The 22,609-nt window shown below is 39.2% G+C and overlaps 1 protein-coding gene across 2 annotated transcripts; it reads right to left on the reverse strand.

Annotated features, from left to right (window-relative positions):
- Nucleotides 1-1,588: 1,588 nt before the first annotated feature.
- Nucleotides 1,589-21,306, reverse strand: grb2a (growth factor receptor-bound protein 2a). 2 transcript variants are annotated; one of them, XM_073474247.1, is made up of 5 exons: nucleotides 21,130-21,306; nucleotides 11,250-11,347; nucleotides 5,552-5,671; nucleotides 2,783-2,951; nucleotides 1,589-1,983 (listed from the first exon to the last, which is right to left on the reverse strand). In XM_073474247.1, exons 1-5 carry the CDS (start codon nucleotides 21,205-21,207, stop codon nucleotides 1,798-1,800), a joined length of 651 nt encoding a protein of 216 aa, XP_073330348.1. In that variant the 5' UTR covers nucleotides 21,208-21,306; the 3' UTR covers nucleotides 1,589-1,797. The 2 variants fall into 2 exon arrangements, with proteins under 2 accessions (XP_073330348.1, XP_073330341.1); XM_073474240.1 differs by having other exon boundaries at nucleotides 2,750-2,951.
- Nucleotides 21,307-22,609: the final 1,303 nt, after the last annotated feature.

The raw sequence follows: 22,609 nt of genomic DNA on the forward strand, positions 1-22,609 counted from the left end.
GTGTGTTTCTTTTCACAGTGGTCCTCAGCACTCTATCTTTCGATGTGCATGGCGTGTGTGGTGAGGACACTTTAATGGAGTTTATTCAATTCAAGTCTAGTAGCTGAGACAGGGAAATGATAAGGGCAATCAGGCTTATAAGAAGTTTTTTTTTTTAAAGACACAATCGCAGAGGCGTTTTCTCACTCTCTTAGCTTGGGACCCACCTGAGAAAATGGGTGGTCGTGATATATTTTTAGTGTTTAGAGGGAACTTCACCGCATTTTATACACTGGAAGTGCAACCTGGGCACTTCATCATGTTTTCTCTAGCATAGGAGCATCCAAGAGGTACACTTTTGTTGCATTTTTTGAACATGGGAACACCCCCCCAGTCCACCAGTGAAAGATCCATATGTTCAGGGTTTTTTTTGCAAATAAATCACAAAACCACAGACCTCTCAAAGACGTTTTACTGTTTCTACTTTTAACCACATTACACACATTTCATTTTACAATCCATACACATCCATACCAGCTCTACGTCATCCAATATGTGATCCCATAACACCACCAACCAATTACATATAAAGCTATGCACTGCTGTGAAATAATGAAAGATATCTGTGCAGAAGACTGACTGGAGGTTTCATCCATGTGTGTGCATTAATCACACGACAAAAGATTTTTTTTCCTTCTCATAATTTGCTAACGCTGTGATCCTACCCTCTCAATGAAGTTACATAGTGCAGAAACAGGTGATACACCATTCATCCTATTACAAGACACTGTACCATCAAAATGATTTTTAAGCTGTTATTTTAAGGTAAAAAAGTTACATAATGTTGCTTTAAGTGGGACAGTAAAATTACTTTTCTGAATTCTGAACTTTCTGAATTTGAAAAATGTGTATTTAAAAAAAGCCCATTTGATTACATCCCCCAATGCACACACTCACACAAAATGTTTTTAATTCACATGCACGTATTTCTCAAGTATTTCTGTGTATTTCTTCATCAGTGAATCGTCATCTACACACACATACACACACAAAAAGAACATTTTTAGGTGAGTGCTTTCTGCATATAAGACATAATTAAAAGGTCCCGACTTCAGTGAGAAAAATCCTCCATGATTAGTTTTTAATTAAATCCAGTCTAATTCTCCCTGAATATTGCAGCATTTCATATCTCGAGAAGCATTCATGAACTCAAAATTCAAGGGTACTGGTTTGCCCTTTAAACAAGTTTGTTCTCTGAGGCAATAATGAGATGAGACGTACACAAGGAGGAGCAAATGCACCCAGTACTGATTTCACGTTAGCTGATTTTGACAATACAAAAGTTGTGCTTGTCAAATGATATTATTTGACATTTAATTTGTTTGAAAATATGAAAAACAAAGTAGTTATCACTGAAAATATGAATTTAGAAATGTAGTTTAAAAAACCCCATTACTAAGACTGATGCAGTACATTAGATAGTAACAATAAAAAAACACTTATCCAGCATCCCAAAGCAGGGTTCATGTAAACACATTACTTATTGGTCTCCTCAACTGACATCTTGGCATTATCTGTTTTTGGCAGATGTGTTCAGTGGAAGGTTTTTCAATACAATTATTGAACGTCACCAAATTCAATCAGTAGTAGATTCATCCACACAAAAGACCCTCACCTAACCCTATTTACTTCATGTTCGATCGTGCAGACTTGAGTAAAAATAGCCTGCTGTGCTCTCCTGTACTCTGCTTGCTCTGCGTTGGTGTAGCACAACTCTGTCATTCAAGACATCCTTCCTTTGCTTTTCACTTCATCAGGTTACTTTTCATCGTTGACCGGTGTCACATAATTCTGGGGGAAGATGCCGGTGTGCCCGTTGCACACTCCTGTCCACCAGTTGGCATCAATTTTATCCAGGACCTGAATGATCTCTCCACGCTTGAAACTCAGCTCACCGTTCTCCTTAGCCTCAAAGTCAAACAGCGCCTTGACTTGCATTTTCTGCTTTTGAAAGAAGATACACAGTAATATTAGGGGGCGTTTGTTGTCGTTTCTATGCTTTTGTAAATAGCTTGCTAGTTGTTAATTTTCAGAGACTGAAATTACATAGTTCAAATTGAATATCCATGATTTTTTAATGTCACAAAGAGGCAGTATAATTTCTTGTCAGTATTAATATTACAATGTAATTCTTAAAGGTTGGGACTAGTGGTAAGCTTGAACATAAGTCAGAACAGAGGCAAAGCAATGCATATGCTCCCCAGCTCCACCCTTTCTTCCATTGTCACTTCTGGCTCCAAAACAACAGAATGATGACGGGTGTGATGCCAAACTGGTGGCCACAGACATTCAAAATTACTTATAGAAGCTTTGAATGTAACAAAAAAATGTAATACATTCAGTATAACCCTAGAAAACTGTATGAGATTAAAAGTTTATCTTTAAGCCTGACAAAACAATGGCACCACATCTTTCATTTAGTCGCTGCTCTATGCTGCCGTTTCCATCGTTGCTCCCAATCTTCCTCAGCAGATGGAGTTACAAAGTTGTCTCTATCTCCTAAAAATGAAAATTTGAAGATCTACATTTCCATGACAACTTGGAAAACTCCATCTGCTGGTGAACATCTTCTAATATGATCAAAAGTTCCAGAGCAGCGTTGAAGAGTGGAAAGAGTTTGACAACTGTGTGCATGTGTTATTTACTGTCAGCCTTTCAGTGCCAGCCTCTTTCCTCTTGGTTTGTGCAGGCTCATGAGTGTGCATTTTGCGCCCTGTATTTGTGTGCATTTGTCATGTCTGACCTGCTGCATCTCCTCCATGTCGCGGAGATAGATTGTCTGGCTGCGAGATACTGAGGAGCTGCGATGATAATCTACCAGTTGGTTTAATGAGTTGAACTTTACCACCCAGAGGAAATACTTTCCTGCTCCGTCGCGCAAGACCTTAAAGTGCTGAACTTCATTGTCGTACCTGACAAGGATGAAAATGAGAGAGAGCAATGACATTTGAAAAATTGTTGTTGTTGGTAAAAACAGAATAAGATAGTAAGTAAACAAGGAAAGCTCCAAAGGGCAACTTTAGTAAAATAAGGATAAAATCTTTCCTGAAAAAATTCAAAGAATCACATCAGATTTTACTGAAGTGTGATTTTTAAAATGAACCTTTTGGGTGTGTCACATGATTCGAAGCAGGAAAACAAAGTTAAGTTTGAACCGTTGCAATACAATCATCACGCAAGCGGGAAAATGAGTGCTAAATCAGGAGCCACAGACATTTTTCACCACTATTACTTATCAACTACAATATCCTTCAACTGACCCATTTTGTATAACCAAAAGTGTAATGAAGAAGGTTCTTGTTATTACTTTCAACATAAAATAGTGTTGTGTCACTTAAAGATTTTAATATTACAAACCTTTATTTAACCTTTATTTTAAAGAGAAGGTGAGAATGAAGTCCTGGCAATTTTTCATCGTGTTACAACACTGGTGACAGCAAGAATCTGAGGTCCGAGATCAAATAAAATACACTTTTCACATTCTGTTATCGCACACACCCAGCAGAAAGTAACAGCTTGCTCTGACAAAACTTTTAAAGATCAATGATCAAGCTGTCAGACTGACAGTTGACGGACAGTAAAATTGCTTCCCCAAAGAAGTCACCTTGAACAAGGCAGTTGAGTGACAAGGCAGCGATAACAGCACTCTGTCTATGAATGACAGTCTGTGCAGGAGATAGAAATATGTGGTCAGAGGATGACCTTATCCTTATCGAATCTGTATTTTTATCTGTGTCTTAGTCTCAGTGTATTATCTCTGCATTGGTGATAAAACATTCCCTGCATTAACATCCCTTCCACACATTTAGGCTCAGTAAGCTAAATTTTACCTGGTGAATCACAGTCAGGCCAGGAAATGGGTAGGGTTGGGTTGTAAACTATGCAGCTTCTTAGCAAAAACTTCATTGTCTTTTAGTGCGAATCTGGTTAAAGGAATGATCCTGGAATTTTTCCTCACATTCTTTAGCATTGGGAGATAGGACATTTTTCCAAATTTTTCGTTAATGTCTCAAGGAATAATGTGAGGATCTTGATGAGCTGTATTTCGGTGAGTGAGTACAATTTGATGCGGATCAAAAAATCCAGATCTAGCTGATTTAAATATGTTTCATTTGATATTGCATTAGGCTTGATTAATTAAAGGGGACTGTTAGGCCTTGGCAGAGATCACAAACAGCAGCACACTCTTCTCCGCCTGGGTTGCAAAATGTAGATAAATATATTTATTCAGTGCCTATTGGAAATCAAACTCTATTTCCAAGTGTAATGTCAAAAAAATAAACTTGAAGCTTAAGCAAACACTAAGGTAAGGTTGTGCTTATGCCCGTGAGACATGGCTGAGCTGCCAGCTGCATAGATAAAAATTAAGCGTTTCTGTTGCATGAGAATGAAAAATCACATCTGACACGGTCCAGACATGGTTGTAAAACTAGACTAGGTTTGTTGATAAATAGGGAAACAAGTAAAGTGTCTACTATCTAGATCTAACATTTCTATTAGGAGTGGGCCTTGATTCGTCTATGAACCCCCACATACACTTGCATATGAACTCACACTCCACAGATCTTTTAACTAATATATGATTGAGTGATTAAGCGGCAGCAGGCTGACCAGATGGCTTAGTTTAAGTTGAAACTGACAACTTCCAACCCTTGCGTTTCCAAGTGGTAGTATTTTTGGCACCGCTGTCGCAAACAGCACCTGTTTTCATTTTCCTCAGATCAGCAATTACCAACAACACATGACAAAGCATGAGTTTATTCATAATGGAGACGTGAAAGCAGATAGAAATGGTGACAGGCTCGGGGCGCCCTGGTAACTTGCCTGGAGGAGTGTGCAACAAATATACTAAGGCTGAGTCTTCAGCAGCGGCCCTGGTTATTATCTAACCTGTGGCCATTTGCTGTCTTTCCCCCAAAGAAATGGTGCCAGCCTGACTGGATCGCAAGTCAGTCTTAATTTTCCTGGGAAATTTCAAGCCCAGTGGCGGACAAATTAGTGAAAGCGATGGGAACCAATCAAAACGCAGATGTTGTCATTATACAAAAGCCATTACATTGTGCATTTAACATGTAAGTCATAATGATACAGTAAAACAAAAAAACTATTGCCAGTTTAAAGTGGGACAGTCCTATTGATATTGCAGAGACAGAGATGCTCCATGTCTTCCCAGTTAGACTTGAAGGTAAGTTTTGATTTTAGGAAGTGACGGCATGCAAAGTTTTTCTGCAGGGCAGAACCAAAGCTGCAGATTAATCACTGCTATGAAAGATGTCTATCTGTCTCTCAAAGCCTGTGTTCAGAGCCTCACACACATAAGGACAGTGTTCCCTCTGTTTCCACTCCGTGGCTCCGATATTATTTTGTAATGGTGTGCATTTTGAAGATAAGCTGCAAGTGTATTCTTCATTTTCCTCATTGTGTTTGTGTAATTATGTTTTTTTTTTGCAGCAAAGACTGTGTACTTCAGCTAACAGAAAAGGCACTTGAGGCAATTGAAATGACAACTGACTTGACAGAGAGGGTGAAATCCCCCGGAGTGCTCTCGCTCTCTCGGATGATGAAAGCTCCGTCTTTCTGTTTGCTCAGAAATTCTTCAGCTTGGACTCGACAGATGTTCCCGTGAAACCACCTTTAAAGTCAGCAGCACAAAAAAAATTACACCTGGACAGGATCATAAACACAAAAGTCAACCATCAACAAACTGCAGAAAAAACAGAATATCTTGACTTTCACAAGGACATGATGATGTTGATTGTGTTAGCATGAAAATAAATTTGGTCCTTATGTCCAAACACTCTGACCACTGGCTTTGGGGAGTGAACTATGTGTAACTGAACTGGTAGTTTAACTAGATTTGCAAATTGTTTTTTGGTAGTTCAACTACATTCATATTTGCATAGTGATTCAAGCAGTTAAAGGTGTAATTCATAAGACATGGCCAGATTCAAAGGTAGCTCCAAAAAATATAGGGGGCAGCATATAGCAGCAAAACAAAACAAAACAAAACAAAACAAAACAAAACAAAACAAAACATAACAGCAGCTGTTCCCATTGCTTCTGCAGTGTAACTGAACCACTTTGACCAGCCCCAGCCCCCTTTTCTTTCATCCTGATCCCTGTGAAGACATGTCCAGGTAATGCATTCGGTACTGGAATATATTGGATGTCAGTTATTTATGAGTATTGATTTTAGTTACTTATTAACATTTGTTCAAAGAAGTTGCTGCACGCTATCTTAGAAGTCACCTGGCTGACCGAGTAATCCTGCTTACTGCAACATCTCCACCTGCACTCTAATTTCTGGAAGGCAGAGGCATCAAACAGATTGAGATTGTAAAAAGCTAAAGCCAAAGCTAAAATTCCTTGCACTTTCTCATTAATAGTACATATTGTGTTTTGCTTTGTTTTCTTTTTTATTATCATTTTTTGCTTATGTATGACCTGTGGAGAAGTGGGCACTTTTCTGCAATAAACTCAATTGAATAGCATTATTTGTGGGAAGGTGACTTTATTATATATTTTGTAATAATTTTGTATCACATGTACACTGTTTGTTTGAAGTTAAACAACTTGCTCTAAAGAACTTAAACAAACTAGTTTTCTCTAGGGTATCTTTGCTGTAGTTCAACTTTGCCCAGCGTTGAGTAATTAGTATCTTGCAAAGCTATGCTTTCATAACCAACACTGCAGATTAAAGGTGACAGGAAATTATTCATGAAAGCACAACACCAGTTTATAATTATCCCACAGGAAAACAATAGAGCTCATTAAATTTAGTTGAGATGATTAATAATAAATTACAAAAATAATAAATTAGGTGACTCACAAAGGTCTTATGTTAATCTAATGCTGACGTACAGTATGTGGTGGTTCTCTGGCAAAGGATGCTCAGAAAACCAAGGTCAGGTGTGTTATTCCCAAAAGTTGTGTTCACGATGCAGACTGTCTGTCTGTCAGCAGAATATCTCATAAATGACTGAAGAGGATTTAATACAATTCTGGTGGAACGTAAGGTTTTGGGCCAGGTTAGGCTGAAGGGGCAGAAATCTAGCAATGTGATTTATAGATGGTCATTTACAGTATAAAGCCTTTACATTTACAGCTCTTAACACCTTAACTCCGAGGGAAGTAAGAGAGGATTGTCTTGAAAAAACAAACAAACACATCATTATCTGACAATTTCCTGTTTTCTGTATTTCTTGCACTTCTTATTCATTGATGTTGACCTTCCTGTAGCTGCGTGTACACAACAACAGTGACTGGAGCTGCGTGTTGTTGTTCTGTGGCTGCATTCCAATTTAGGGGCTGAATTCTTTAAAAGACACAGACTGCGAAGATGTTTTAACGGAGAACCAGAAGGTCAGGCTAAACTTGCTGCTCCTGCTTTAATGCGATTCTCTAGAGATCAGCACAAAGATGCATTTAAACAGTCCTTGTAAACTCATTAAAGTGGCGCTGTGGAACTTCTGTGTTGTGCTGGAAGCAGGTCGTTAGCTTATGTTGGTGGACTCCATTTCTAAACTAACGTTAACTACTATTGCCCAGAGGCACTGAGACGAGGCACTCGAGACCGTCAAAATCAAATTCTGGTTTGAATAGGCAACCAAGAGAGATGGGGAAGGTCTAATTTTACATGTCACCTTACAATCCACTCACATATGGACAATAACACAGTGTTAAATACATGTAAATTGCCTAAAAAAAACTAATAGCTTCAACGAAGAAATGTCCAAATGTAACAGGAAGTTGCCCTCAGGTAGCTGACAAAGTGGTAGTTAAGTGCCATGACATCCTGACACATGTGAGTAAGACATTGTAATGTAAGTTAATGGTCTAATGTGAACTCTCATGGAACAACACTCATATGCACTACAGCCCTGATTCCCAAAAAGTTGGGATGCTGTGTAACACATGACACGTGCATTCATTTGCAAACAAACTGAGTTTACCGACAGCAGTTTAACAAAGTCTTCAAGAGCCTTTCATGGTAATATCCTTTATACGATCATATGTTTCACAATGTGGTGAACCTCATTCCACAGCATTCCACATCTGTCCCAGTCTTTTGTTGCCCCTGTCCCAACTTGTTTGACCGTTTTTAATTGAGTACGTCAAAAGGAATAAGCAAATTCTCACCTTCTGTTTAAATATGTTTTATATTTTTTATTTACAGTGTCACGACTTTTTGGGAATCAGGGTTGTATGAGTGGTGAGTTTCTCACTTTTGTCTCTATTGTTTGGGCCATGTACGCTGTTTCTGGTGAGCTGATGGGATTTCACTGGTCTCAATATTATGGAGGTAAGGATTGCATCCAAACTAGAAATTGCTTCAAAAATTCTTACAAACATCACTGGTGGGCTCTGACTGTGTCCACCAAATCTGGGTATGGAAAGACTGAATTTTCCTCGACCTTAATATCAAAGGTAGCCTTGAAATGTGGACTTTGAAGTGAGCAGCCCCTGAATTGAGATACAGCATGCGGTATGTGTGTTATCCTTGCAACAGACTGTCAGCCTGTCCAGAATATGTCCCCCAAAACATCTGAAGAGGAAATTCAAACTGCTTTGCATTGACCAAGAGGAATGACATTCAAAACCATAAGCAATCAAATCAAATCAGGTCAGTTTTATTTATATAGCCCAAATTCACAATCACATGCCTCAGTGGGCTTGACAATCTATACAGTGAACGACATCCTCTGTCCTTAGACCCTCAAGCAATAAAAACTAAACAATTAAGATAAAATGCCACTGTAAAAATCAGATGAAAACTAATAAAATTAATTTAAACGAGATAAAATAGAAATTGAATATACCAGAAATACACATACTTTGAAGTTGCCCTGAATGCAATCATGGAAATAATACTGCAGTAGAGAAACCAGCCTCTCAAAAGCACAGGAGAACAGCAGAGTAATTAAGATTTTAAAGTAGCTAGTACTAGATAGATAGATAGATGCTCTTAAGCTTGTCCAGAGTTTTGTGGAGGGGGTGAGAGACGTTGTCCATGATTGCCAGCAGTTTTGCCAGCATCCTGTCCTCTGATGGCACCATAAGTGTCATGCTCAAAATATTGTGACACTTATGGAATCAAGGTTTTATCATAATTGCCTCGCTCCATGGCCCGCCATGAGCTTTGTGGCCTTATTGCCACATTTCCAAGAAACTGATGAGTGTGAGAGGTTTTCTGTCAAGGATGAACAGAGGCAGTGTGGGGAATATCTAGTGCCACATTAGAGACAGACGTCCTGATGGGAGACAGCTGAGTGAATATCGTTTGACAATTGTCAGCACCTTCACCATCCTAGAGCTGAATAAAGTTGAAGATGACAGATGTGGGTCAGTCATCAGCAGTGTCTGTAGCTTCAACAAGACTAGACAAGAGTCTATAGCCATGCTAGCAACCCTGTGTACCTGGGTGCTTTGAGATAAAAGCAAACACAAATGCTACTGACAATGCTTTGTGTTAGTGCAGGAGACAATGCTACTCCTGCACTAACAAAGTAGCGACTTTCCTGTTGTTACACAACTTTACACAACTGGCCAATCAGCTGTGTTAAATCCTATTATTAACTGGATGACCATACTTTCAAAGCCCCAAACCGGGCCTCTGAAGTGTATCATTGGTTCATGCACCATAGGCGTTTTCATCACAATTATTTTAGCACTAAGCACACCTACCCAACGCACCTTTTGTCACCATGGACGCCATGTTGCCGGGCTCATGAAGAAAGGAGTAAGTGCCTTTTAGACAGAATGCGGTTTGCACTGTGCTCACCATGGCGTTCAGCGCAGGCAAGAATAGATTTCGGAGCACAGCAGTGCCGTTTTTCGTGTTCTGTCTGAAAGCCCCATAAGCCTCCCAGAACTCTGTAGAAAAGACCGACTTTATATATGGCATGATAGATAAGGCTTAGCCTATGACGCTGAGCCACACCGTTGCACTGAGTGACGTTTTTCTTCATATCTGGGGCCTCATTTATAAAGCTTGCATACCCACAAAAAGGCCATGAAATGTGTGTACGCCACTTTCTAAGCACAAATAGGGATTTATGACCCATGCGTACTTACATTCTGGAGACAAGGGGATTATTCTACACATAATGATGCATCTCACACTTGATTTCACTTAATATCAAATGGTAATTATAACACATTTCAGTTGTAAAAGACAAAAGGCCAACTCAAATCATAAATCAAGATTTGATCTGGTCTCACCATCACATTTCCCACCACTGGAGTAAAGTAGTGAGGGCTGGACTGTTTGGTAACTAACTGTTGAAATTGAAATTATCACTGCAATTACCCTTTGCAGAAATCCAAGATTACATCAGATAGCTTTAAAGAATGAATACTGTACATCACCAAGTATGATTTCAGTCATACTGTGCTGTCAGGTGCACACTGTGCACAGCATGACCGAAAGCACAGTGGTCAGTCTGATCTCTAGTAAAAATAGTCATGCGTAACGCTGCATAATAGATGCGCAGACTTTCACTGTGCTCACACTGTGAGAGGACTATGTGAATTAAATAAATACTAACATGTGTTTTATAATCTCCATCTCACCCACAAACACCTTGTTTTCTGTGCCAGAAACATTGGTTTTCCTCGTCTTCCTCTCAGTCGTGGCCATGATTCACTGTAAAGAACCATCGATCAGCAGGCTCATTTCCATGCATGACCATTCATAAGGCAATATGCATTGACCATCTATGGTTGAAGCTGGGTGTGCAGGGGGCAGGATAAGGGGCTGATCCCCTGTGCCCACATTTCCAAGTTGATTTGAGATTTATAAGGAAAGGAAGGAAAGGAAATTCTGCACTGGCAGGCGTACTCCAAGTTTTACAAATCAGAACGTATGTACATCTCCTCATTTGTACACAAACATTTTGTGTGGTTTTTCCACAGAGTTTTATAAATGAGGCCCCAGAACATGGACATTGTATTTTAATACTAGCTAATTTTACAAAAACACAATTAACTTTTGGGCTGCACATTAAAGATTTATGTCTCAGGTACAGCTTTTCAATGCCGATATTTCCCTTTTCAGCTCAAGTGTTGTTTTCAATGCCAAAATGTATTTACAATGCCAAAAAAGTCGTCCATAGACAAATCAATCAGAAAAAGAATCAATAATGAATACAATGGTCAGTTGACGCAACACTACTGTGAAATGTTAATTATCACCTTGAATAATGACTTACCCTCGTGGTTTAACTTGGACATAGTTCTTGGGAATCATGCCTTCTCTCCCGTTCTGCTCTGCTTTGAACCAGTTTTTGTCAGAATTTTCACTCAAAATCTGCAGAATTGAAAGAAAAGCAGATAAATACACTGAAAGATGCCAACGCTTATAGCTGTTTCAATTTCATCCACATATGAAGCTGTCATTCAGCTATAAAATTGCAAAATAGACATTGAAAAATAGCCTGGTCAAAAAGGAACTTTTATTCTGACGATCCATAGACATCTATTTCACTCAGGGTCCCCTGCTGGACCTTAAATCATTGCTGGGACTGAGGTGTTTTTCAGGTGAGTGTGTCTTTCAGACATGAAAGCAAAGTGAGGCTGATAGTCTGGGCTCAGAAAGTAGCCATCAGAAAGTCAGACAACCTGAACGGCTTCATCTCCAAACTCCCATCCAGAAAAGTGTTTATCTGAGTGACTGCAACTGTAATCACCCTCAAACCAACTCATAGAAGATTTTCTATTAAGGTTGGGAATGAAAGGGATGTTTTCATGCTTCAAATCAATTAAGAAATGAAATGTAGGCAGAGCCTCATTGCTTTAAGGTCCACCGAGAAATATCATATACTGTAAATAGAACCTAATATTTTGAAGCTAAAGGAGTTAAATGACGTATTCAGGACTGTATGGTTACTAGTATAAAATGCCTTCTACAAAATATAAGGAAGAAATGGTAGAATATGTATTAGAGAAGCCATATTTGCATAAATTAAATCAGTCAATGTTGTATGTCAATGCAAATTTGCTAAATGCTGATCCAAATGAGTCATTTAAACTTGGTAGGGAGTCTCTTACACAGGATGAGTGGTGTGCTTCCAGCTGTGATGCAAATTTATTAATATCAACGCTGACAGGCCTCACTGTGCATGAAAATCCAACAGTAGCAAAGATGTGAGGCATTATGTATGATTTTTATAGGCAATTTGCAGTATCCACTTCCTTTATCTGACTTAATGGTTTTTACTGGAAGCAAAACACACACAAACAAAGTGCACATCCTCCCGCAAGAGATATAAGGCTCTATCTCCTGGCCCAAAGCGGCACAGTCTTGCCCCTGGGCATGTTGGTCTTAAAATGAGGTGATGGCGAATTGCTATCTTGAGGCGGCAGAAACAGACTTCGTCATAGACCAACAATAAGCTGGTCTAAAATCAATGACACATTGTCTTTCATAACCCTCTTTCAGTCATGTTATACATTTCCATGAATGCACCAATGTCACTGTAACAAATATTGTGGCACATCTAAACAGCAAAACTAGAAGCTGTAGTTATAAACTTGACAGGACAGTGAAAACTCTCCAGAGGGAACAGGGAACTTCAGGATCTATAACGAGGGCGGCAGCTTCATGCCAAACCTTTCGATGTGTAGAAGAACGCAGAACATTAATTAACATGAAATACTAACCGATCCTGTCGGCGAGTCAGGAGTTTTAAATAATCAAGTAAGTTTATCTGCTGCTCCTCATGCGCAATTAATGGAGAAACGCACTCATCGTTCCTGCTGCTTGAGGATCGCTGCAGGTAATGGCAGCTAAGGATCACATTACTGTCCCTTAGGAAAGACAAGTGTAACTGTTTAATGGCAATGCAGCAGGTTCTGGTGCACCGGGCCCTTAAAGGGAATGGGAGATGACACTCGGATTGATTAAATTTAAGTTACGCCCAAAAACACAACCATATAAATAAGGCCCACAAACTGTATTGACAACTGGAAACACTGAAGAAGCCTTGGTGTAGCCTGTGTGCGGTTGAGTAAACAAACATTTTGTTCTACAATGGAAAGGAGGAAAACAAATTGACCTAAATACAACTGTAACTGTTCAGGCAAAGAAGATTACTGTACACACATCATTAAGGAAGAAAGAGTGCTATTTTAGGTGAGTGTTAATAAGGATTATGTATTTGTCTACTCGGAAACGCTAACACAAATCCCCCCAATTCTTTTTCCTAATCACATGTTAACTTGCCCACATATTTACTCCAAAAAAACAGGAATGCCAAAGGCTTGTACCAAGCTTATGGTATCTCCCTTCCTGTGAATAAAACATCTGCATAAGTCTGCCCCCAATTTCTGAGCAGTGCACACGGCAAATATTTTTTTAAAAAGATGCTCCGACATGGAAGAATGTAGAACTATAGAAAAAATATGTTGATTCATGTGAGTAGGAAGAGAGAAATCATAAAGTAAAAGTTGAAAGGTGTTGCATTTGCCTCTCTATTCAACTCTCTAAATTATAGTAATTGTTGCTTCCTGTGTGGTAATTACTGCCTTGAATTTATAGCCTATATCTACTATTGTCTCAGCGAGTAGCAGGTGTGTGTTTACGTGAGTGTGATATGTGCCTGCTATTTTTATAAGCTCATCTGTTTCTTGAGACATCAGCTGCTGCATTTGTGTTTGTTGCGGCTCAGCTCTGCTTCGGTCTGTCTTTGCAGCATGTAGGGTCTGTCGATTTCTGAAAAATGATTACCATCTAACTACTCACAGACTGAAAAATATTTATCACACTTAAGCTGCAAGAATGAAGCCCTTGTTTCCAAAGACTGGCTCCAAGAAATGATTAATAAATATCCCGAACTGGGTCATATCCCTTGAGCAACTGTAATGATGTGGATAAATTAATTCTGCACTGTGTGCATTTCTCCAACTTCTTATAATACATACAATAACAACCAACACACACACACACACACACACACACACACACACACACACACACACACACACACACACACACACACACACACACACACACACACACACACACACACACACACACTCTTATGGCTTGCCAGAAATGCTGACTCACTCAGTCAGTTTCTCATGTGGAAGCTCTAATGAGCTGAATGTGGTCTTTGAAGAGATGACACCCCCCAAAAAGTCTGATCAAGCTGGAAGGTTTTTATTTATCAAAACCTGACTGACACCACTGAGCCACAGTGGTTGAGCTGGATATGACTTCATGCTGCAGGGCTTTGGGACTCCATGGCTCAGAGATCGCTATGAGTTTATCTGTGTTTATGTGTGCGCATGATCTTTTGACAAATTTGTGCTGGAGAAGAAATGAGAAAAGATTCTGGATGAAGCATTAGGTATTGAGAATGTTAAAATAAGACTGCAATATGTTGCTAAAGACTATAATGATACGGCAATCACTACACAAAGTTGTTTTAAGCAGGGAGAAGTAAGTCCGTCTAACATAAAGACGCGTTTTCAGTACAAGAATGTGAGTTTCTGCCCCAAAGACTCCGAGCAGAGCTGCTGTTCCTTGCGTCAAGAGAAACCAGTTGAGGAGGTTGGAGCAAGATGCCTCCTGGGGGCCTCCTTGTAAACCCTCAGGATAACAACAGGAGGAGCTAGAAGATGTTGCTGGGGAGAGGGATGTCTTAACAAACTTGCTCAGCCTGCTGCCACCGCAACCCTGCCCCAGATAGGCATCAGAAAATGGATGATTGGTCTAAGAATAGAGGTTTTCTCATGTCCACAGTTGTAGTCACAATGCCACAGAGTGAGCTATAATGCTACCGTATCCAAAATTGGTAAAAAATGAGGCATACCATCAGAAAAAATAACTAAGTTACTGTACCAATACAGTTTGTATTGCTTTCTTTATATGTATAAAACACAATGCCTGTCAGGGGGTCCTAATGGAGTTGACAAAAAGACGTTCCACCCTAAATGTAGGTCACACATAATTATTCATGCCCTCCCCCACCTTAGTCTCTCTTTCACCTGAACAAGGAGGGAGGGAAGATGAGGGGAGTGGAGAGGATTGAGAACAGGGAGTGGAACACAGAATGGGATTTTCTAATACCCTGTAGCGTGGCTTAAAACTACTGAATATAGAAAAGGTTAAGGACGGGATTGTAGACATCAATTACTGAGACATAAATTGAAGACAGACAGATTGAAAAAAACGGCAAATTTATTCTGGACAGTGTTTAGCATCGTTGGTCTCTACGTCTGAACAAATTAAACGAATTGCCCTCTCAGTCAGTAGTGGGATACAGCAAGGTGGCCTCTTCCCTACTGTTTTCTTACAATTTGGTTGGTAACGTTGTGATGGTTTGGTTCACGGTCACACACTGTATTCCCTGAACATTGTAAGTCCACAGTAAGTAAAAGACACAGCAGTTTGGCTGTAGCTCATTAGCACACTATGTCAGTTCAGGGCTCCGCTTGGAATGAGTGCTCATTAAAAATGACTCAGTTCTTGTTTCTGAAATCCATGGCTTAGGAAAAGCAATTTTAAAATAGGTGAGGCAAATAATGAATATATATATAAATATATAAATATGTTGTGCAGCTGCTCCTGGTAAAAACATTATATTATTATTCAACCTGCGCAAACCTTTACCATAGTGTTGTCTGTTTGAAACATCTAGAAAAGTACATTTACAATGTAGAAGGAAAAACTGGGTTTGGACTGTTACTTCTTATCAGCATTAGCCCTGAGTTTTGGTATCTTTTGGTATCAGAGTCAGTATCAGCAGAGAAGGAATGTAATTGCCAAGCACACAAAGGGAGTGCATTAAGTGTTCATCAAGGAGTTCATTAAGTGTTCTTCATTTGTGTCCTGCAGATTTAAAGAGCTCTGTTTAAGGCTGTCTGGTGCTCAACAAAGAGACGATGTCTGAATCCAAACTATCCATGCACATTATCTTTAAAGCAGTGCAGAGCATCTTATCTAAGGTTAGTCTGCAGCAAAAAGGGCAGATTGTTTTGTTTGCACTACTAGCCTAACACTATTTGTTATCTGTTGATGTCGCCACACCTGCTCAGGTGCAAATATTCAGTTGCTGATACGTTTGATATCGAGTCACAGTAGTGCAGCCCCTTTTGATTTAGTAATATAAGACCATAAACTTTGTCAACAAAATAAGCATACTCTAACAAAGTAGTATAATAAAACAAAACAGAATATTTTATATATAAAAATAAAATAACAAAAATATGGGGTGTTGCCTTTGAAAATCATGTTGGAAAACTGAACCAGTGAATATCATTTTGCGCTATCCTGTTAAGCTATTTCTAAACAATCAAGCTGGGAGGATAAAAAGTAATTGAAGTGCAAATTAAATAGTCAGTCTGTGTGCGTATGCAACAACAATGCCCTTCTCTGATGTCCTCAACTCACTAATTAGACACTCACCCCGCTCAGTGGTGCCTTCACAACCATTTGTGTCTATTCAAAACGATTACACCAGAACAGAGGAAACTAGAGTGGCACTCAGTATAGCATAATCTGCCGAGGCCCAGCAGTTCCCTTTTGTTCTCACTCATACATACCAGCCACCTATTTATGCTTGATTTTTTGATCAAGATCCATGCATTATCCCCTGAGCAATTAACAAAAATGTCAATGTCATTCTGTCTCACATTGTTAAAGAAAGTGAGAAACAAATTCCTTGATCCGCACCAAAAGTTAATGGAGTCTATTCTTGGCCAAGACACATCCTCTATCTAAGTTTCATGGAGATCTGTAGTTTTTGTGTTATACTGCTGACAAACCAACCAACAAGCAAAAGAAACACATGGAAACGGGTGAAAACATAACTTCTTGGCGGACTAGATTTAACACAGAGGAGACCTATCCTTCACACTGAAAACCATTTATCGATCCACATAACTGAACACAGCTGCTGCTGACTGCTCGCTGCGGTGAGACAAGGCCTGTAATTTCATATTTGATGGTAGAGCACTCTATTAAAGTGTAAAGGCAACCTGCTGTCTCCCCCCTCCTTCCGTCTCTCCCACAGCTTCTCCCCCCTCTCGGGGGGCCTCTCATTCAAGGCTTTGTTTGTTTGTTAGGAAAGTGGGAGAAAACAAGTGTTACTGAGATTGAAAGAATAATTATCTTAAATACAGAGAGCAACAGAAAGGGAAGTGACAGGAGAATATGGTTCCAGTTACCTTTCAACCCAAAACACTGTTTCTATAACACTGGAGCATTTCCTCATGTGACAGGCTGATTAGTCTTTTTCTAAGCAAAGATCCTGATAAAACAAAGTGTTTTTGTTGGTAAATTTAATACTTACATGGTGGAACAAACAAAATGACATTGTTTTGCCAGTTTGTTAAACTTCGATCACTGGTTTGGTTTGACAAACAGGTTGGTGTACTTCAAACAGGTCCAGTCAGTTAATAGGGTCAAATCACTTAGTAGTTTTAGAAATGGACCTGCAAAATCTTTCAACCCACGTCTACTTTAAAGCATGAGTCAGAAAAACCCTGGCTGTACTGGGTTTTTATCTGTGTCCAATGTTCTGTGTCCTCAGTTTTCAGCACAAAAAAAGAGCATGCTGTGATCACTTTGATTCTGCCTCCTCTTTGTCCATTTGACAGAAAAACAGCCTCAGACTTATTAAATACATGTTGTCATTTTGCAGTTTACTCAGAATGTAATGTTTTGTTTTGCACAAAATCCAAAACTAAGCCACGTACTCCAGTTGGTAAAAATTAATTATTGCTTATAAGAAGTTGCAATATGTTATCAATATTAGGATTCATTCTCCTTCAGAGTGCTTTATCAATATGAATGTAATATGAAAGTTATGATAAAAATCTAGTTCTACGTAACGAACATCTAAACAGAAAGTGCCCCAAATGTCTAAATGTCCCACCTACCAAAACATCACAGCTGCTAGGGCTGTTAAAAACTGCCTCTTTTGAAAAAGAGTTATGAATTTACTCAGCTTTAACAGTGTGTTGGTGTGGTTTGATCAGATTTGAACGACAGTGCTGGCAACACAAGCAAACAAACTCTAAAGTGATTGGTGCACCAAAGTAAGTGACGTCACCTTTGTCCTAATAAACCTCATCCACTACAAAAAAGTCAATATCATGCACAGAGGTCTGCAGCACTGAGATTACAGAAATGGAGGGCTGCCACAAGTGAGTGAACAGAGCGGAAACTCTGTCCTTGCCCCAAGTTTGAGTGTTCCCAATTTGTAAGAATAGGTATTTGATATGACAAAAACCCCATCTGTTTCCACACTGTCAAACAAATAAATGCTCTCCTAGCTATAAATCCAGCTAGTGAAGAGAGAGCCTGCAGCTCTTCAGAAAATTATATCTTCTGGAGCACTTTGCAATCTGTGTTACAGGCTTGTGATTCACCACAAATGGTCGGCAATGTTCCTCCGGAGATCCCTCAAATCATAACTTGACATGTATTTAAGAAACAAATATGGCACAAATTTACAGTGTATAGCACTTACATGCAATCTTACAAAACATGGTTACATGACAACCTACAATCCTAACCTAAAGTTGAAAACACTTCACACTTCACACACACTCTCTCTTTGATGATTCGTTCCTTTATTCAGGCGTGTAGTAGACAGTTCTCCTGTCAACTTTACCAAAACACACAACAAATACAAATCTGACAACAAGCTTCCAACAGAAAGACGAAAGTGAAAGTGAAGTGTGTGCTCTGGCTGCTAATGCACAAGGGCGTAGGAATGAAAATATCATATTAGGAGAGAGCAAGTGACCTGCTTTGACATTAACTGATCAGCTTGTGCATTAGCAAGCCATCGAAAGGAAAGTCACTGAACTTTCAAGAGCTGAACTTTCAAAGTGAAAAGAACTGGCACTTGAATGTCCTTGCCTTTCTCACCTTTTTTCGCTCTCACCTGTGGTGAAGAAGGAGCAGAGTGGTTGAAAGTGCAGCTGTGTAGCCTGCAACCCACTTGTCTCTGGCTCGATCACACAAGCATTGATCACGATCAAAGGACAATAAAGAAACACAAGAATAACATCCCTCTGAAACTATACAGAAAGCTCAGCCGCACCCCCCTAAGAAAGGCCAGAACATGATGGAGTGCAACACACTCCTCTCGTGTAATAAGAATATCTGCTGGTGAGAATACGAAAGCTTTTGATGTCAGGGAAAGATAACACCAAAGTGAATGTAAGAAAGAGTTTCATGGAGTGTTTTTAAACCTTTGCAGAAATAGAGATGATGGGGACACTTTTCAATCAACAACTTCAGATCAATTTCAGAACCCTGTCATGACCCGAATGACTGTAAGAACTCTTCAAGTAGCACCTGCACAGATTAAAATTAACTTCTGTAAGCAATTTGTCTTACTTCCTACAGTTCTCCTCATCCTTCCCTCAGCCAATTAGCTTTTTTTCCTTGCAAGAATTTAGGCTTGATTTTTTCAACACAATTAGATCTCACTACCTACCACAGCTGTTTGGGTGTTATCAAGGAGAGCATGGTCTTAAATTCTCAAACCTAAATAAATAGATAAATAAAATCTTACAAGTATCTTACAAGAAGCAACATATGGTGATTTGATCCATAACATCAACTCCAACACAGAATTAATGTAACAGATTATACTTTTGTTGAGTTCATCTCATTAAATGTACTAAATTTAAAATGATTTATGGATATAAAGAGCCAAAACCTCATGTGTTTACAAGACACCAAAGTAAATTAGCAGCTGTAACAAAATTACAGGTTATTTGCAGCTCGGTCTTAGACAACATATTCTGCCTTCTCTCTGAAACAAACAAAATCTGCAACAAAAGACCTGAAGCACAACTCAGGTCTTTCATAATCATCCAGCATTGAAGGGAGGACATTTGAGTAATGCTCCTGAGACAGAACAGCCATACAAAAACTGAACCTCATTTTCAGTCTCGCCTTGCTCTCCCAAAAAAACAAACACAGTCTGTTCTTGTCCATTGTGGCATTAAACCTGCCACTCTCTAGGGCTAATGGAAATGTTCCTGAACATATGTCTGCACATAAGGTTATACACTGTTGCTCTTCTTTATGAGGCAAAAGTACAGATTTTTTGTTTATACCATTTATCATTTTTCTCTACACATGAGAAACATTTTGCTCCATAATCTCTTGAATATCACAGAGCAACCTGATCTGGACAATGAATGACAAATTGTTCGTATAAAATAAGAATTTTGACTCATTAGCCCAGGGATGCCCATGCAATATGTCCCAAATAAACATCTTTTTCTTCACAAAAATCTTCACAAGTCTATTCTAAGTCATTTGACATTTAATCCCATATTTCCATTAGTCCTGTAACGTTGCTTTGTGGGTTGAAGTGTGGGACATTTCTCACAAAACGACAACACTATATTGGCAACGAGCAAAAAAAAAAAAAGACTACCGAACGACTGACTGATTGCTATAGTTGCACTGAGATTTCTACCTTTCAAAGCTTTCTTTTCTGTGAGGTGTTTTTATTTCTGTTGAATCTCTCCTCCCCCTTAAGTGTCACAATTATGGTAGTAGCCCCAAACTGGAAAGTGTCTGACAACTTTAAATGTAGTTAAATGTCTGATGCTTCAAAAAGCTTTAATGATGGCATAGCAGGCACAGGCCACAGCTACATCAGCCGTATTGCAATTTATAGGCCAGATGCATCACCCTTAACTGGTGGTTATTTAAACTCACATACCTAGAACCTGGTATTTTACTCATACAATTAAAGCAGGATGAGCAGGAAGCTTTCTAACAAAAAAAGTCCTGCAGACAAAAGTGATAGCTCTGCATCATCACAGAGTTTAGACAGAAGTTTAAATGGACTTGCAGGATAGGCCTGATTGCATATGACACTGTTCACTTGTAGCAAATGAATCAGCTAAGCTTACTGTACCTACAGGAGCTACATCTTGTATAACAACATACATCCAGTGCTAGTAAGAGAACTGCCACATTCATACTCAAATAGAAAACTTATCCCACCACAACAAGTTTAAGCAAAGTAAAAGCAAGCAAGCAAAAGCACATAATAAAACCAATTAATATGGCATGGTTTCAGAGTACAGAATAGATTATAAATGACTCACCTTTAATATTGACCCACGCTTGAAACTCAGTTCATCGTCTGCTGAGGCATTAAAGTCGACAGTGGCTACAGCCTCCATTAAGAAAAAAATGCTAATACCTGTAAGATAAACCAAAATGTTGAGGAAGTTTGGACCAGTTATTCTTGTACAAACAAGACCGATATAATAGACGTTTGGTCTCCCACGCTGAACTGTTGCCGACGGAAAACTTTATGAAAAATGTAAAATAAATAAAAAACGACAAAAAGCTACTTTAAGTACTTTCTCACAGTATCCACCCCCCACACATTTGGGGGGCGGATACTGTAGTGAACATGCTGCCGCGCCCAGACAATAGGGCATTGGATGTAAATGTGACAGGTGGAGGAAGGGAAGCATGTGATTGGCGCTTGCTTCGACCAATTACAGAGCGCGCTCTCATTAATTAGCCAATGGCATAAGAGGGGACAGACACTATGTGACATGTGTGTGAGTTTTGACAGCCTTGTACAGAAGGCCCTGATAGTAGCTCAGCAGTGTCTTTTAATGTGAAATTATGAGTGATGTAACTGTTATTGTAAGGAGCTGCATTGCAGAAATCATTAATGTGGAAGAAGATGTAGGATAAAATAACGATGCGGTCACCATTCTCTTTTTTTATGACCTATAGTTTTATTTTGAAATATTACATCAGTGCTGTTTAAGACCAAAAACAATCAAAACAAAGAGAGATACAGTATATGTCTAAGCATTCTCTCAAACAAAGTAGTTTTCATAAAGCTAAAGCAAAATGGAAAAAGACAATACAGTCCTGAGAAAGAAGCAATCGATATCACCGATCTGCTTCTTTCCATCTGGGACCAATTCTTCACTGTTTGCAGTAACGAGTGTCTCCTACATTATAAAGTTTTGCCTGTATATAAACTACACTCCACTGATGATAACCGCATAACAGTGAATATTCTCCCAGACCTGACTGACCTTTGAGCATGTCCACAATACTTAAGCCTTGAGCCTTTTTTGTTGTTGTAACTTCTGAGTCACTGACTCAGTGGGAACCAGTAAATCCAACTCCCAAGTAAGCGGAAGGAAAGGGCATCTTAACCAGTAATGTTGGCAGGTTCTTGTCTCTCATATCCTTGTCCAAATATAGGACAAGTATACCGTAATTTCCTATTCAATGAAAAAACAGACTGGAACCATTTATTTCCACATGTATACGTGTATGAATCTTATATACTGTCTAAGGCAGTGATTTCCCACTAGGGGTACTTTTGCCAACCAATTATGACAGTCTGACGGCATAAGACACATCTAGGTTTTTCACAGACTTCTAACTGTAACATAAAATAGTTAATTTAAACAGTGTTCAATCAATTTCCGTCCATCTTTTAGGTTTTACTGTGAGAACATATGTCTGGCTGTTGCACTGTGCTTATAGAGCCACAAATAAAACTGTGTGACACCCGTTCAGCACAACATGACAAAGCAAATCATTGAT

The sequence above is a fragment of the Pagrus major genome, chromosome 1, assembly GCF_040436345.1.
Source record: "Pagrus major chromosome 1, Pma_NU_1.0".
Taxonomy (NCBI): domain Eukaryota; kingdom Metazoa; phylum Chordata; class Actinopteri; order Spariformes; family Sparidae; genus Pagrus; species Pagrus major.

Bases quoted from the DNA above. Each gene is read 5' to 3' on its own strand.
- grb2a (XM_073474240.1), bottom strand. From the start codon at position 21,207: ATGGAGGCTGTAGCCACTGTCGACTTTAATGCCTCAGCAGACGATGAA. The intron at 11,348-21,129 runs GTGAGTCATTTA...TCAATTCTGCAG, and splicing joins AGCGTGGGTCAATATTAAAG to ATTTTGAGTGAAAATTCTGA. The intron at 5,672-11,249 runs GTAAGTCATTAT...CTGACTTTAAAG, and splicing joins GTCCAAGTTAAACCACGAGG to GTGGTTTCACGGGAACATCT.